The following is a 15,477-nucleotide window of genomic DNA, read 5'->3' on the forward strand; positions in this document are numbered from 1 at the left end:
TACCCCAAAGTGTGGAGGAATTTTGGGATGGGAGGGATTGGGGACAATCCCTCCAAGTGCTGGGTGGGAATAGGGAGAAAACCAAGGAAAACGGGAAAAAAACTCCATCCCTGTCAGGTTTTGGGGGAAAATGGGAATTTTTTGGGAGGAAAACCAAGGATTTGGGGAGGAAAATGGGAATTTTGGGGGAAATTTCCATTTGCTTTTCGTCGTTGTTTTTAATGGATATAAAAGAGGGGGAAAAAACCATGGAAAATACAAGGAGGAGGAATTTGACAAGGAAAATGAGGAATTCTGGAATATTCCACAGCCCCAATCCCCAAATCTCAGCGTGTCCCTTGAGTTCTTAAAATGAGATTTTTGCCCTTTTTTTGGTCACTTTTAATGGATACAAAAGAGGAAAAAAATCACGGAAAACACGAGGACAAAGAAGAATTGATGAGGAAAGTGAGGAATTCTGGAATGTTCCGTCTTTCCAATGCTTCCCACACCTCAAATCCCCAATTCTGAGTGCACCAATGGGATTTTTGCCTTTTTGCTGCTGTTTTTAATGGATAAAAAAGAACAGAAAACAGGAAAAAATCAAGGAAAACACAAGGGAAAGGAGGAATTTACAGGGGAAAATGGGAATTCTGGAATATTCCGTTATTCCTGGGCTCCCCAAACCTCCAATCCCCAAATCCCAGCGTGTTGCACTGAAGGGATTTTGGCGTTTTTGTTGGTGTTTTTAATGGATAAAAATAAAATAGGGAAAAAACATGGAAAACACAAGGAAAAGAAGGAGTTCAACAGGAAAAAATTGAGGAATTCTGGAATATTCCACAGCCCCAAATCCCAGTGTGTTGCACCAATGGGATTTTTGCCTTTTCATCACCGTTTTTAATGGATACAAAAGAAAAAACAGGAGGGAAAAATCCATGGAAAACACAAGGAGAACCCATCAGGAACCCCAAAGTGCTCCAAATCCTGGAATATCCCACAGCTCCAACCCAGAATATTCCAGACCTCCAACCCAGAATATTCCGTTGTTCCTACACCTGAAATCCCCAATTCTGCACCAATGGGATCGTTGCCTTTTCCTTGATGTTTTTAATGGATAAAAAAGAAAAGAAAATAGGGAGAAAACGTGGAAAACACAAGAAAGAAGAGAAATTGACAGGAAAAAACAAGGAATTCTGGAATATTCCACATCCCCAAATCCCAGCCTGTCGCACCAATGGGATTTTTGCCTTTTCATCACCGTTTTTAATGGATACAAAAGAAAAAACAGGAGGGAAAATCCATGGAAAAACACAAGGAGAACCCATCAGGACCCCCCAAAAAGCGCCAAATCCCGGAATCCCCCAAACCTCCAACCCTCCCCAAATCCGTGAGCGGGTCAGGGGAGTGAGAGGGGGGGGAAAAAAACCCAGAAAATCCCTGGAGGAAAAAACAAAAAAACCCAAAAATCGGGATGGATCCCTCAGGGAGCCGTGTGGAGCATCAAGTTCCTGAGGAGTTTCTGGCGGCCCAGCTCGTAATCCTCCTCGTCCACGTTGACCAGCAGCTTGATGGCCTCGTGGCCCACGGCCTGTTTGAGCGAGTCCGTGATGAAGACGCCCTTGAGCGCTTCCAGGAGGGAACCGTTGATGTAATCCCGCCAGAAGGCGTCGAGGTAGGTGAGCTCCGAGAATTTGATGTCGCAGATGATGGAGCCCAAATCCCGGGATTTGAGGATGGTGTTGGCCTGGTTGAAGCGCTCGAATTGGCGCTCCAGAGGGTCCTGCTTGTTGGAGAAGACGTTGCCGTGCAGGGCGGAGTCGTGCTGGCAGTACTCGGCGCGCACGCGCAGGCGGATGTCTGCGGGGACGGGGGAGCTTAGGGGATCCAAAATTCCCAATCCCAAATCCTGACCCCAATCCCAAACCCTGCTCACCGCAGAGATCCCAATCCCACATTCCCAAATCCCAACCTCAAACCTCAATCCCAATCCCGACCCTGCTCACCACAGGTCTGTTTCTCCTTGGGGATCCCAATCCCACATTCCCAAATCCCAATCCCAAATCCCGATCCAAATCCCAACCCTGCTCACCGTAGGTCTGTTTCTCCAAAAGTATCCCAATCCCAAATCCTGCTCACCGTAGGTCTGTTTTTCCTTGGGGATCCCCATCCCACATTCCCAATCCCGACCCCGCTCACTGCAGGTCTGTTTTTCCTTGAGGATCCCAATCCTGTATTCCAAATCCCACATTCCTGGTCCACTCCCACATTCCCAATCCCACATTCCAAATCCCAAATCCCAATCCCAAATCCTGCTCACCGCAAGTCTGTTTCTCCTTGGGGATCCCGATCCCGAATTCCCAAAACCAAATCCTACATTCCCAATCCCAAACCCAGCTCCCTGCAGGTCTTTTTCTCCTTGGGCACCCTGACCCCAAATTCCCAATCCCACATTCCCACATTCCAAATCCTGCTCACCGCAGGTCTGTTTTTCCTTGGGGATCCCAAATTCCCAAAACCAAATCCCACATTCCCAATCCCAATCACCACAGGTCTGTTTTTCCTTGAGGATCCCAATCCTGTATTACAAATCCTACATTCCTGGTCCACTCCCACATTCCCAATCCCACATTCCAAATCCCAAATCCCGATCCCAAACCCTGCTCACCACAGGTCTGTTTCTCCTTGGGGATCCCGATCCCAATCCCACATTCCCAATCCCAAATCCCAAACCCCGCTCACCGCAGGTCTGTTTCTCCTTGGGGTCGGGGGTCGCTGACTTCCGCCGTTTCCGTTGGCTCCCGAGGAGGCTCCGGGCCCGGCCCGGGCGCTTCGGGCCCAGCTGGGGCCCCCCCGGGGGGCAGCACAGGGACGGGTGGGGGGCAGGCACTGGGGCACGGGGGCAATGGGGTCAGCGACCCCAAAATCCACCCCCAGAGACCCCAAAATCCACCCAGGGAACCCCAAAATCCACCCATCGGATCTGGGCACAGTCCCCCAAACCCAGAGCTCTGAGAGGCTCCGGGGTTGGGAACTTTGGGATGACCCCAAATGGGGAGTGGTGACCCCAAAAAGGGGTGATGACCCCAAAAGAGAGAAATGACCCTAAAAAGGGGTGAGATCCCAAATGGAGGTGATCCCAAGTGTAATGGTGATGACCCCAAAGTGGGGCTGACAATCCCAAATGAGGGAAATGACCCCAAAGGGGACAGTGACCCCAAAAGGGGATGGTGACCCCAAAAGGGGGTGATGACCCCAAAAGGGGACGGTGACCCCAAAGGGGACAGTGACCCCAAAAGGGGGTGACGACCCCAAAAGGGGACGGTGACCCCAAAGGGGATGGTGACCCTAAAAGGGATGGTGACCCCAAAACTGACAGTGACCCCAGAGGGGATGGTGACCCCAAAGCTGTCGGTGGCCCCAGAGGTAACAATGTCTCCAGAGGTGACAATGACCCCAATTGTGACAGTGACCCCAGGGGTGACAATGACCCCATTTGTGACAGTGGCCCCAGGGGTGACAATGACCCCATGTGTGACAGTGTCCCCCTCGGTGGCGGTGGCCCGGGGCTCGGTACCTGATTTGTGGGGGTGGCCCAGGCCGGGCGCGGTGCCCCCGGGCGCGCGGGGGGTGACGTAGCGGATGGACGTCTCCTCCAGGTACTTGTCCACCAGGTCCGGGCACACTGCAACACAAACGGGCACCGCGTGGCACCGGGGCGGCACAGGAATGGCATTGCAAATGGCACTGGGAATGTCACGGGAATGGCACCAGGATGGCACCGGGAATAGCACTGAGATGTCACACAAGTGGCACTGGAATGGCACCAAGGATGGCACCGGGAATGGCACAGGAATGGCACCAGGATGGCACTGGAATGGCACCAAGGATGGCACCAGGAATGGCACAGGAATGGCACTGTGATGGCACTGGAATGGCACCAAGGATGGCACCAGGAATGGCACTGTGATGGCAGCGGGAATGGCACTGGGAATGCCACGGGAATGGCACCAGAATGGCACTGGAATATCATGGGAATGGCACCGTGATGGCACTGGGATGTCACACAAGTGGCACTGGAATGGCACCAAGGAATGGCACCAAGGATGGCACCAGGAATGGCACAGGAATGGCACCAGAATGGCACTGGAATATCATGGGAATGGCACCGTGATGGCACTGGGATGTCACACAAGTGGCACTGGAATGGCACCAAGGATGGCACCAGGAATGGCACAGGAATGGCACTGGGAATGGCACCGTGATGGCACTGGGAATGGCACAGGAATGGCACCAGGAATGGCACAGGAATGGCACCGGGATGTCACACGAGTGGCATTGGGATGGCACCACGGATGGCACTGGCAATGCCACTGGAATGGCAGGTGACAGTGTGACCCCAATACCCCGATATCGCCTCATGGATCGCTATGGTGACCCTCTCTATCGCGACAGTGACCCCGTATATCGTGATATATCCTGATATATAACGACATATGGCACCGGGCACTCACCGGGGCGCCGGCGCTTGAGGCTGACGTAGGGCAGCAGCTCATGGTGGGTGATGTGACCCCAGTATCCCCATACACTGTGACAATGACCCCATATATTGCGATATATCGCGATATATCGCACCGGGCACTCACCGGGGCGCCGGCGCTTGAGGCTGACGTAGGGCAGCAGGTCGTGGTGGGCGATGGTGTGACCCCAATATCCCCATACACCATGACAATGACCCCGTATATCGCGATATATCACGACATACGGCGCCAGGCACTCACCGGGGCGCCGGCGCTTGAGGCTGACGTAGGGCAGCAGGTCGTGGCGGGTGATGATGCGCAGCAGCTGCAGCAGCTGCCGCAGGTTGCTCTCGTCGCAGCGGCCCTGCCGCTCCAGCGCCAGCAGGAAGTCGCGGCCCGAGCGGATGCGGCCGCGCTCGGCCTCGTCCAGCACGTCGACGAAGAGGAAGGAGAGGACGCGCACGTCGCGGTGCGTCAGCTGCGCGCCCACGATGTCGAACATGCGGTGCAGCGAGTACAGCCCCTGCTCGCGTTCCCCCGGCTCCTCGGGCCACGGCGCCGAGCCCGCGCTGCTGGCACCGCCACCGGCACCGGTACCGGCACCGGCACCGCGCTTCCGGCCCGCCATGGGCACCTGGAGACACAAAGGGACAATGGGACATGGGGTCAGTGGGACATGGGGACAATGGCACCGCCACTGCCGCGCTTCCGGCCCGCCATGGGCACCTGGGGACAGACAGGGACAATGGACACACGGTCAGTGGGACATGGGGACAATGGCACTGCGCTTCTGGCCCACCATGGGCACCTGGGGACAGACAGGGGACAATGGACACACGGTCAGTGGCACATGGTGCTGCTGGCACCGCGCTTACAGCCCGCCATGGGCACCTGGGGACAGACAGGGGACAACAGGACATGGGGTCAGTGAGACATGGGGACAACAGACACGCGGTCAGTGAGACATGGGGACAATGGGACACAGGGTCAGTGGGACACAGGGACAACGGGACATGGCACTATTGGCACTGCCACTGAGTTTCTGGCCTGCCATGGGCACCTGGGGACACACACGGGGACAACAGGACATGGGGTCAGTGGGACACAGGGATAACGGGACATGGCACTACTGGCACCTGCCACGCTTCCAGCCCGCCATGGGGACACACAGGGGACAACAGGACACGGGGACAATGGGACAATGGGACTTGGGGACAATAGGACACAGGGACAGCAGGGTGCAGACCCTGCACAGCTGGCACTGCCATCCAGCGGGATCCTGACTCCAATCCCAGAATTTTCCATCAGGATCCCGACTCCAATCCCAGGATTTTCCATCGGGATCCCGACTCCAATCCCAGGGGTTTTCCATTGGAATCCATTCAGGATCCCGACCCAAATCTTTGGGGTTTTCCATCAAGATCCCCACACCAATCCCAGCATTTTCCCTGGGATCCTGACCCCAATCCCAGGGATTTTCCAGCAGGATCCCGACCCCATTCTCTGTGTTTTTCCATCAGGATCCCAGCCCCAATCCTGGGGATTTTCCAGCAGGATCCCAACCCAAATCCCAGGATTTTCCCCGGGATCCTCCCAAACAAAGGGAAAACATCGGGATCAGGACAGGAACCCCCCACCCATCCCCAATTCCCAGCACAGCCACACCCGACTCCTCTCCAAGGAGGAAATTCCCAGAAAATCCCTGGAAAAAACAACCTGGCCCCGGCTCCAGGGGCTGAAACAGGAATGGGAAGCACCTGGTGCCGTGATCCTGCTTTTTTTAGGGAGTTTTCCTTAAAATGTCTCCTTTTTCCCCGAATTTGGGTGGTGAACTGTACAAAAATCAGGGAAAATTCTTGGATTTGTCAGCACCAACCAGCCTGGAATGATCCTGGATCGTTTTCCTGCCATGGAAACCAGAAAAAAGCTGGAATTTGGTGTGGTGCTCACTGAAAATCCAAAGAAATCTGGGAAAATTGAGGTTTTATGGAAGTGCTGACCCCTGGGAAGGGGGAATTTTGGGGATTAACTTTCCCCAAAAATCCACAAAAATTGTTAAATTCACTTCCAAGCAGGGAATTCCGACCGTGGAGGAGATCCCGAGATTCCCACAGTTCCCAAAATCCTGAAATCCCCAAAATCCACAGGGGTGGGAGGTGAAAATCCCAAAAAAATCCATGGATTTTCCCCAAAAAGGAGCAGGAAAATCTCCCAGAAAATGATGAGGATCCCAAAAATCCCTCGGAAAAATCCCTCCCACCCCACTCCGGAGGCTTTTCCCAGGAAGAGAATTCTGGGAGCATTCAAAGAATTTCGGGATAAACGGGAAAAACGAGTTCCTGGAGCTTCCCAGGGCTCAGCCCCACGGGATCCCTGTGGATATTTTGGGATTTTTCCCACTAAATCCAGTCCAGAATTCCACATTATCCCAGAAAATCCCAGCTTGGGTGGGGAGAAAAGGCCCAAATCCCAATTTTTTAGGTGAATTTTCCAGGGAAAATGGACACGAGGGAGACTCCAGGTGAACTTTTCCCCTCCGGTTCCCAGGGATAGGAACAATTCCCAAACAACTGGGAAAAACCCCACAAAAATATGGATTAATCCTGAATTTTCCACTTTTTTTGGGGTGAACTCCCCTTCCTAAATGCAGCAGAAATTCCCAAAAATCCATTCCCAGCCCCAATAAATTGGATTTCTGGGGAGAAGAGGAGCTCCAGAGGCTGGGAAGGGAGGAGGAGGAAGAGGAGGAAGAGGAAGCTCCTGACAAAATATCCCATGGAAAACCGGCTCTGCCAGGGGCTGGAATTTGGGAATTCCCACCCCTGGATCCGGCTGGGAAAGTGGGAATTGAATTCCTGAGCGGGTTCAGCTTCAATCCACGGCTCCTGAATAATCCCAAATGCCAAAATTCCAAGGGATTCCCAAGGTGGGGAGAATTCCCAATAATTCCAGGATAATAATTCCAGGATAATTCCCAATAATTCCAGGGAGGGAGGGAAATCCTGGGATCCTGCCCCAGCTTCTGGAGCTTCCCTGGATCCCTCCTGAGCCATCCCCAAATTCCCTGGATCCATCCCGAGCTTCCAGATCCACCCTGAACTCCTCTGGATCCACCAGGAGCCTCTGGATCCATCCCTGGATCCACCTCAGACCTCTCCAGATCCATCCCAAACTTCCCAAGATCCGTTCCAGACCTCTCCAGCTCCATCCCAAACCCCTTTAGATCCATCCCAGACTTCCCTGGATCCATCCAGTCTCTGGATCCATCCCTGGATCCATCCCAGACCTCTCCAGATCCATCAGGAGCTTCTCCCAAAACCATCCCAGTTCTCTGGATCCCTCCTGACCTTCCCTGGATCCACCAGGAATCTCTGGATCCATCCCAAACCTCTCCAGATCCATCTTTAACTTCTCTGGATCCGTCCTGACCATCCCTGGATCCATCTTGAGCTTCTCCAGATCCATCAGGAGCCTCTGGATCCCTCCCAAACACCTCTGGATCCATCCCTGAATCCATCCTGAACCTCTCTGGATCCATCAGGAGCCTCTGGATCCATCTTGAACCTCTCTGGATCCATCCCAAACTTCCCAAGATCCGTTCCAGACCTCTCCAGCTCCATCCCAAACACTTCTGGATCTGTCCTGACCATCCCTGGATCCATCAGGAACCTCTGGATCCATCCTGAGCCCCTTTGGATCCATCTTGGACCTCTCTGGATCCATCAGGAACCTCTGGATCCATCCCAAACCTCTCCAGCTCCATCCCAAACACTTCTGGATCCCTCCTGACCATCCCTGGATCCATCAGGAACCTCTGGATCCATCTCTGGATCCATCTCAGATCTCTCCAAATCCCTCCTGAGCCCCTTTGGATCCATCTTGGACCTCTCTGGATCCATCCCAAACTTCCCTGGATCCATCCCGAGCCCCTCTGGGTCCCTCCTAAATCCCAAATCCCCAAAAATCCCCAAATTCCAAACCCACCTCAGCCGTGGATTCTCCGCAATCTCCGATCCTTTTTTTTCTTTTTTGTCGTTTTTTTCTTTCTTTTTCTCCTTCTCCTGGATTTTCCTTTCCGAGAAATCCCCCCCAAAAAAATCCCAAAATTCCAGCGGCGGCCGCAATTCCCGAGGCCGGAATCGCTGCTCAATCCTTACCGGAAAACACCGGAATTCCCCCCCCCAAAAAAAAAACAAACCTTTTAAATTATTTTTAATTCCCTAATTAATAATTTACGGAGGAAAAGCCTTTAAGTCATTCCCGGTTACAGGAATTCCCTGGATCGCGGATTTTTTGCTCGTTTTAAAGCAAAAACCGCAATAAAAAACCCCAAAAAAACTCGCTGGGCTGAGGAAATATTTGGAATTTCATCCCGTTCCTCCGGGCGCCTCGAATCCCGGGATTTTCCGAGCGGAAAAACCGGGAAAAGCGCCGTTAAATTAACAAAAATACCAAAAAAAAAAATCACAAAAAATTCCGATTTTGGCTGAAACCGGCTCCAAATTCCAGCCAGAACCGGCGGCACCGGGAGGCTCCACCCGTTAAAGGCCCTTAAAGCCCCGGTTCAGCCCCGGGACGGGCCCGGTTCGAGCCCAAAAAGCTCCGGTGAAGCTCCGGTAAGGCCGCGAACGGCGCTGCCGAGCCCCGAAAAGCCGCGGGGAGGCCCCGGGGAGGCTCCAAACGGCGCCGCCGAGCCCCGAAAAGCCCCGGTAAAGCCCCGGTAAAGCCCCGGTGAGGCCCCGGTAAGGCCGCTAACGGCACCGAACAGGCCCCGCGTCTCCCCCGGGGAAGCTCCGGCGGCGGCAGCGTGGCGAGGAGCGGCGGGGGGAGCGGCGGGGCCCCCCCTGCGGCCCGTCCCGGCCCCGGTGAGCGCGGGGGCCCCTCCCGGCCCCTCACGGCCCCTCAGGGCCGGCCCAGCCCCGGCGCCGCCATCTTGGCTCCGTCCCCCGCTCCCCGCTCCCCGCGGGCGGCTCCGCCCTGACGCAACTTCCGGCAGAGCGAGGCCGCGCCCCCCTCCCCGCGCTGGCGAAGCCGCGCCCACATCCGGGCAACCGCGCGCCCGCTGCGGCTTCACGCCCATAGGGGAACACGGGGAGGGTGGCGCCATGTTGGGTGAGGGCAATATGGTGGGTACATCCGGGTTTGCGCTCTTGGCTTCAGCGCTATCGGTTAGAACGCGGCGGGAGCCATTTTGAGTGAGGGCAGCCTGGCAGCGCGTGGCGGCGCGGGCGCCATCTTGGAAATCTTGAGGCGGAGGCGCCGCCATCTTAACTAAGGGCAGCAAGGGTGTGGGGGGGTTGAGGAGATTTTGGGGTTTTTGGGGTTTTTTTTTGCGAGTGAGGGAAGAGGGTGGGGACAAGGAGGCGACAATGGGGGGAGGGCAGTGCCACCCTTTGGCCCCGAGCGCTCCCCGCCCCCACACGGGTGGGGCGCTTCACCTTTGCCCCGCGCTGGGTGGGGAAACTGAGGCAGGGCGCGGAGGGGGGGGGGTGACCTGGGTGTGTCCCCCCCCCTCCCCTCCCCCTCTTAGCTGCCCCGGGGGCCCGGTAGTTAGCGATTGTAATTGTAATTAGCGATTGTAATTGTAATTAGCGACATTGGCGAGGCACGCGCCGGCGGGGCCTGGGGGGAGGGTGGGGCGGAACCTCGGTGAGGGGACACCGGGGGTGGGGGGGACACCGGGGGGGTGACACCGGGGGTGGGGGGGACACCGGGGGGGCGACACCGGGGGGGTTATCCCGGGTCAGAGCGGCGCTTCCCGGGTTGTCCCCGGTGTCCCGGGAGTGTCCCGGGTGTGTCCCCGCTGTCCCCGCTGTCCCGGGGGGGCCATGCCCGGGGCGGGGCGCGGTGTCCGGGCGGTGTCCGGGCGGCCCCGGTGACTCACGGTGCTCCCCCCCCGCCCCGCCACATCCCCCCGTGTCCGGCCCGCCCCCGCCGTGCCTATCCCGGACCGGACCGCGCCCCGCCACTGCCCGCACCGGCACCGAGCACCGAGCACCGAGCCCCGCACGGTGAGTGAGCGCCGCGCCCCCACCGGGAACGGCTTTGGGGTCCCCCGCCCGCTCCCGGTAACGGGAGGTCGGTCCCGCACCCCAAAATGGGGAACCCCGGCCCCAAATCCCGGTTTGGGCTCTAAATCCCGGTAACGGGAATGGGGGGGTCGGTTCCGCACCCCAAAATGGGGAACCCATCCCCAAATTCCGGTTTGGGGTCCCCCACCCGGTAACGGGAACGGGAGGTCGCTCCCGCACCCCACAAATGGGGAGCCCCGGCCCCAAATCCCGGTTTGGGGTCTAAGTCCCGGTTTGGGGTCCCCCGCCCGGTAACGGGAACGGGGGCCGCTCCCGCACCCCAAAAATTGGGGACCCCATCCCCAAATTCCGGTTTGGGGTCCCCCTCCTTTCCCGGTACCGGGTGACCCCATCCCGGTGTCCGTTTTTTGGGGGGGTCTCCATCCCCCAAACCCCTTTTTTTGGGGTGCCCCACCCTTTTTTTGGGGATCCCCCCCTTTTTTTGGGGTGCCCCACCCTTTTTTTGGGGTGCCCCACCCTTAGGGAACTTCCATCTTTATTTGGGGGTTCCCCTTTTCTTGGGGTCACTTTTTTGGGGGGATCCCTCATTTGTTGGGGGGGTTTCCCCCTTTTGGGGTGCTCCTCCTTTTTTTAGGGGGTTTCCCCTTTTTTGGGGGTCCCTCTTTTCTTGGGGTCACTTTTGGGGGGGGTTTTCCTTTTTTTTGGGGGGGGGGTCCCCCTTTCCCCTTTTTGGGGTGAGTTCCCCCATTTTTTTGGGGGGGTCATTTTGGGAATTCCTCCTTTTTTTCCGGGATTCTCTTTTTTTGGGGATTCTCCCTTTTTGGGGTTCCCCGTTTGGGGGGGTTCCTTCTTTTTTTGGGTGGTTCCTCCTTTTTTCTGGGAGTTTCTCCTTTTTTGGGGGGATTCCTCCTTTTTTGGGTGAATTCCTCCGTTTTGGGGGGATTCCTCCTTTTTTGGGGGGGATTCCTCCTTTTTTTGGGTGAATTCCTCTATTTTTGGGGGAGTTTCTCCCTTTTTTTGAAGTTTCTCTTTCTCTTTTTTGGAGTTTCTCCTTTTTTTGGGAGTTTCTCCTTTTTTGGGGAGTTTCTCCTTTTTTGGGGAGTTTCTCCTTTTTTGGGGAGCTTCTCCTTTTTTTAGGGGATTCCCCCTTTTTTTGGGGGGCGGAATCTCATTTTAGGGGTTTCCCTCTTTTTTTAGGGTGAATTCCTCCTTTTTTTGGGGCGTTTCCCTTTTTTTTCAAGACTTCCCCTTTTCCCGGGGGTGACTTTTAGGGGTGAATTTCTCTTTTTTGGGGTGTTTTTTTTTGGAAAGGAGGGGGGAAACTGAGGCAGAGCCCCGTGAGTCACCGGGGTGTCCCCAAGGGGGGGGAGGGGACAGGGCCACACCCTCGGGACGTGTCCCCCTCGTGTCCCCCCCCCGCGCTGAGTCATTCCCGGACATTCCTGGAAAATCCAAAATAAAATCCACAGCGCGGGGGGAGCAGCGGGGGCTGGGGGCGTCCGGGAGGGAATTTTGGGGGGTCCTGGGGGGATTCTGGGGTCCCAGGAGGGATTTTGGGGGGTCCTGGGGGGATTTTGGGGTCCCAGGAGGGATTTTGGGGGGTCCTGGGGGGATTTTGGGGTCCCAGGAGGGAATTTGGGGGGGTCCTGGGGGGATTTTGGGGTCCTGGGTGGGAATTTTGGGGGGTCCTGGAGAGATTTGGGATCCCAGGAGGGAATTTTGGGGCATTTTTGGGGGGTCCAGGAGGGAATTTTGGGGCATCCTGGGGGGTATTTTTGGGGGGTCCTGGAGCGATTCTGGGGAGCTTAGGGAGAATTTTGGGGTCCCAGGAGGGATTTTGGGGGGTCCTGGGGGGATTTTGGGGGGTCCAGGAGGGATTTTTGGGAACTCAGAGAGAATTTTGGGGTCCCAGGAGGGAATTTTGGGGTCCCAAGAGGGAATTTTGGGGAGCTCCAGGGGGAATTTGTGTTTCCCACCATGGTTTTTGGGGTTCCCATTGGGTTTTTTGGGTTCCCAGTGGGAATTCGGGTTTTTCCATGAGGATTTTTGGGGGTTCCCATCAGGATTTTCGGGGTTCCCAGTGGGAATTTTGGTTTTCCCATTGGGGTTTTCGGGTTCCCTGCAAGACTTTTGGGTTTCCCATTGGGATTTTTGGGTTCCCAGCAGAAATTTTGGATTCCCATCAGGAATGTCGGGTTCCCATCAGGAATTTGGGTTTCCCATGGACGTTTTGGGTTTCCCATGGACATTTTGGGTTTCCCATTGGGATTTTTGGGTTTCCCATGGCTATTTTTGGGATTCCCATGGACATTTCGGGTTTCCCATGGCTATTTTGGGTTTCCCATGGCTATTTCGGGTTTCCCATGGACGTTTTGGGGTTCCCAGCAGGAATTTGGGGTGCCAGCAGGACCTGCAGCCAGGATGCCGTCGCAGCTGGAGCACGCCATGGAGACGCTGATGTTCACCTTCCACAAGTACGCGGGGGACAAGGAGCACCTGGCCAAGGAGGACCTCAGGGCGCTCATGGACAAGGAGTTCCCGGGGTTCCTCGAGGTGGGCGCGGCACGGGGGCCCTGGGTGGGAGCTGTGGGACCCATGGGATGGGATCCATGGGGTGGGATCCATGGGGTGGGATCCATGAGATGGCATCTGTGGGACCCATGGAATGAAATCCATGGGGTGGGATCCATGAGATGGGATCTATGGGATCCATGAGATGGGATCATGGGGTGGGATCTATGAGGTGGGATCTGTGGGATCCATGGGATGAAATCCATGGGATGGGATCCATAAGATGGGATCTGTAGGGTGGGATCTATGAGGTGGGATCTGTGGGATCCCTGAGATGGGATCTATGGGATCCATGGGGTGGGATCTGTGGGATTCATAAGATGGGATCCATGGGATGGAATCTATGGGATCCATGGCGTGGGACCCATGGGATGGGATCCATGGGACCCATGAGATGGGATCCATGGGGTGGGATCCATGGGATGGGATCTGTGGGATCCATGGGATGGTATCTATGGGGTGGGATCCATAAGATGGGATCCATGGGATCCATGGGGTGGGGTGAGATCTATGGGATCCATGAGATGGGATTCATAAGATGGGATCCATGAGATGGCATCAGTGGGATCCGTGGGGTGGGATCTATGGGATCCATCAGATGGGATCCATGGGATGGCATCTATGGGATGGGACCCATGGGGTGGGATCTATAGGGTGGGATCCATGGGGTGGGATTCATAAGATGGGATCTATGGGATCCATGGGGTGGCATCGATGGAATCTATGGGGTGGGATCCATGGGATGGCATCTGTGGGATCCATGGGATGGGGCGGGGGGAATCCGCAGAACTCCAGGATCAAACTCCATAAACCTTGGGATGGGATCCCATAAACCCTGGGCTCAAACCCTATAGACCCTGGGACTGGATCCCATAAATGCTGGGACTCGATTCCATAAAACCCTGGGATCAGATATTGTGGGACATGGAGCAGAGTGTGGGGTCTGACCCAAATTTTCCTGTTTTTCCCATTTTTTGCCCCAGAACCAGTGGCACCCCCACACCCTGGATCAGATATTGTGGGACCCTATTCCCTTTTAGGATCTGACCATTTTCCCCCCATTTTTCCCCCATTTTCCCCCCATTTTCCCCCCCTTTTTTCCCCGTTTTCCCCACAACCCAACACCCTGGATCAGATCCTGCGGGACATGGAGCAGAGTGTGGGATCTGACCTGAATTTTCCCATTTTTCCCGTTTTTTGCCCCAGAACCAGCAGGACCCCAACACCCTGGATCGCATCCTGCAGGACATGGAGCAGAGTGTGGGATCTGACCTGAATTTTCCCATTTTTCCCGTTTTTTGCCCCAGAACCAGCGGGACCCGCACGCCCTGGATCGCATCCTGCGGGACGTGGAGCAGAGCCGCGACGGCCGCGTCGGCTTCCAGGGCTTCTTCTCGCTGGTGGCCGGGCTGACCATCGCCTGCAACGACTACTTCGTGCAGCACATGAAGCAGCGCGGCCGCCACTGAGCCCCCCACCCATGGGTGCCCCCCACCCACCTATGGGTGCCCCCCCAAACCCGGGGGTGTCACCCCAAACCCGCCTTGGATCCTGTCCCAGCCCTAAATGTGTGCCTTGATCCCCCCCCCTTGGGGTCCTGAGCCCACCTGGGGGTCCTGAACCCTCTTGAGGGGCTGAGCCCCCACCCATGGGTGCCCCCACCCACCCATGGGTGCCCCCTGCCCATCCAGGGTGTCACCCCAAACCCGGGGGTGCCACCCCAAACCCGCCTTGGGTCCCGTCCCAACCTTAAATGTGTGCCTTGATCCCCCCTTGCCGTCCTGAACCCTCCTGAGGGGCTGAGACCCCACCCATGGGTGCCCCCCGCCCATCCAGGGTGTCACCCCAAACTCAGGGGTGCCACCCCAAACCCGCTTTGGATCCCGTCCCAGCCCTAAATGTGTGCCTTGATCCCCCCCTTCGGGTCCTGAGCCCACCTGGGGGTCCTGAACCCTCTTGAGGGGCTGAGCCCCCCACCCATGGGTGCCCCCCGCCCATCCAGGGTGTCACCCCAAACTCGGGGGTGTCACCCCAAACCCGCCTTGAGTCCCGTCCCAGCCCTAAATGTGTGCCCTGACTCTGTTTTGGGGTCCCGACCCCCACCCATGGGTGCCCCCACCCACTCGGGACCCCTCAGTGTTCCCCCCCCCCACCCTGGGGTGCTGCCCTGACCCCCCCAATAAAGGGGTTTTGTATGAGCTGGGGGTGCTCTGTGTTCTTGGGGTCCCTTTGGGGTTCCTCTCTTTTTTGGGGTCTTTTTGGGGTCCCTTTGGGGATGCCGGGGGCAGTTTGGGACTGTAGGGGGAACTTTCGGGGGATCCCCCTACCCCAAAACTGGGAAATTAGGGTGGTTTGGGGTCCCTGCACCCCAAAAT

The 15,477-nt window shown here is 56.4% G+C and overlaps 2 protein-coding genes across 3 annotated transcripts; one reads left to right on the forward strand and one right to left on the reverse strand.

The window, feature by feature from the left end:
- Positions 1-524: 524 nt before the first annotated feature.
- On the reverse strand, positions 525-9,503 carry DEDD (death effector domain containing). The gene is made up of 5 exons (XM_032752918.3): positions 8,484-9,503; positions 4,761-5,133; positions 3,557-3,664; positions 2,722-2,868; positions 525-1,839 (listed from the first exon to the last, which is right to left on the reverse strand). The coding sequence occupies exons 2-5, from the start codon at positions 5,125-5,127 to the stop codon at positions 1,463-1,465; spliced, it is 999 nt and encodes a 332-aa protein (XP_032608809.3). The 5' UTR covers positions 5,128-5,133; positions 8,484-9,503; the 3' UTR covers positions 525-1,462.
- Positions 9,504-10,362: 859 nt separating this feature from the next.
- S100A10 (S100 calcium binding protein A10) lies at positions 10,363-15,300 on the forward strand. 2 transcript variants are annotated; one of them, XM_030291395.4, is made up of 3 exons: positions 10,363-10,510; positions 12,920-13,084; positions 14,410-15,300. In XM_030291395.4, exons 2-3 carry the CDS (start codon positions 12,953-12,955, stop codon positions 14,569-14,571), a joined length of 294 nt encoding a protein of 97 aa, XP_030147255.2. In that variant the 5' UTR covers positions 10,363-10,510; positions 12,920-12,952; the 3' UTR covers positions 14,572-15,300. The 2 variants fall into 2 exon arrangements, with proteins under 2 accessions (XP_030147255.2, XP_030147256.2); XM_030291396.4 differs by having other exon boundaries at positions 10,376-10,510; positions 12,917-13,084.
- Positions 15,301-15,477: the final 177 nt, after the last annotated feature.

Source organism: Taeniopygia guttata, chromosome 25, assembly GCF_048771995.1.
Source record: "Taeniopygia guttata chromosome 25, bTaeGut7.mat, whole genome shotgun sequence".
Lineage (NCBI taxonomy): Eukaryota > Metazoa > Chordata > Aves > Passeriformes > Estrildidae > Taeniopygia > Taeniopygia guttata.

Bases quoted from the DNA above. Each gene is read 5' to 3' on its own strand.
- DEDD (XM_032752918.3), bottom strand. From the start codon at position 5,127: ATGGCGGGCCGGAAGCGCGGTGCCGGTGCCGGTACCGGTGCCGGTGGC. The intron at 3,665-4,760 runs GTGAGTGCCTGG...TTTGTGTTGCAG, and splicing joins CCTCAAGCGCCGGCGCCCCG to TGTGCCCGGACCTGGTGGAC. The intron at 1,840-2,721 runs GTGAGCGGGGTT...CCGTCCCCGCAG, and splicing joins CAAGGAGAAACAGACCTGCG to ACATCCGCCTGCGCGTGCGC.
- S100A10 (XM_030291395.4), top strand. From the start codon at position 12,953: ATGCCGTCGCAGCTGGAGCACGCCATGGAGACGCTGATGTTCACCTTC. The intron at 13,085-14,409 runs GTGGGCGCGGCA...TTTTTGCCCCAG, and splicing joins AGTTCCCGGGGTTCCTCGAG to AACCAGCGGGACCCGCACGC.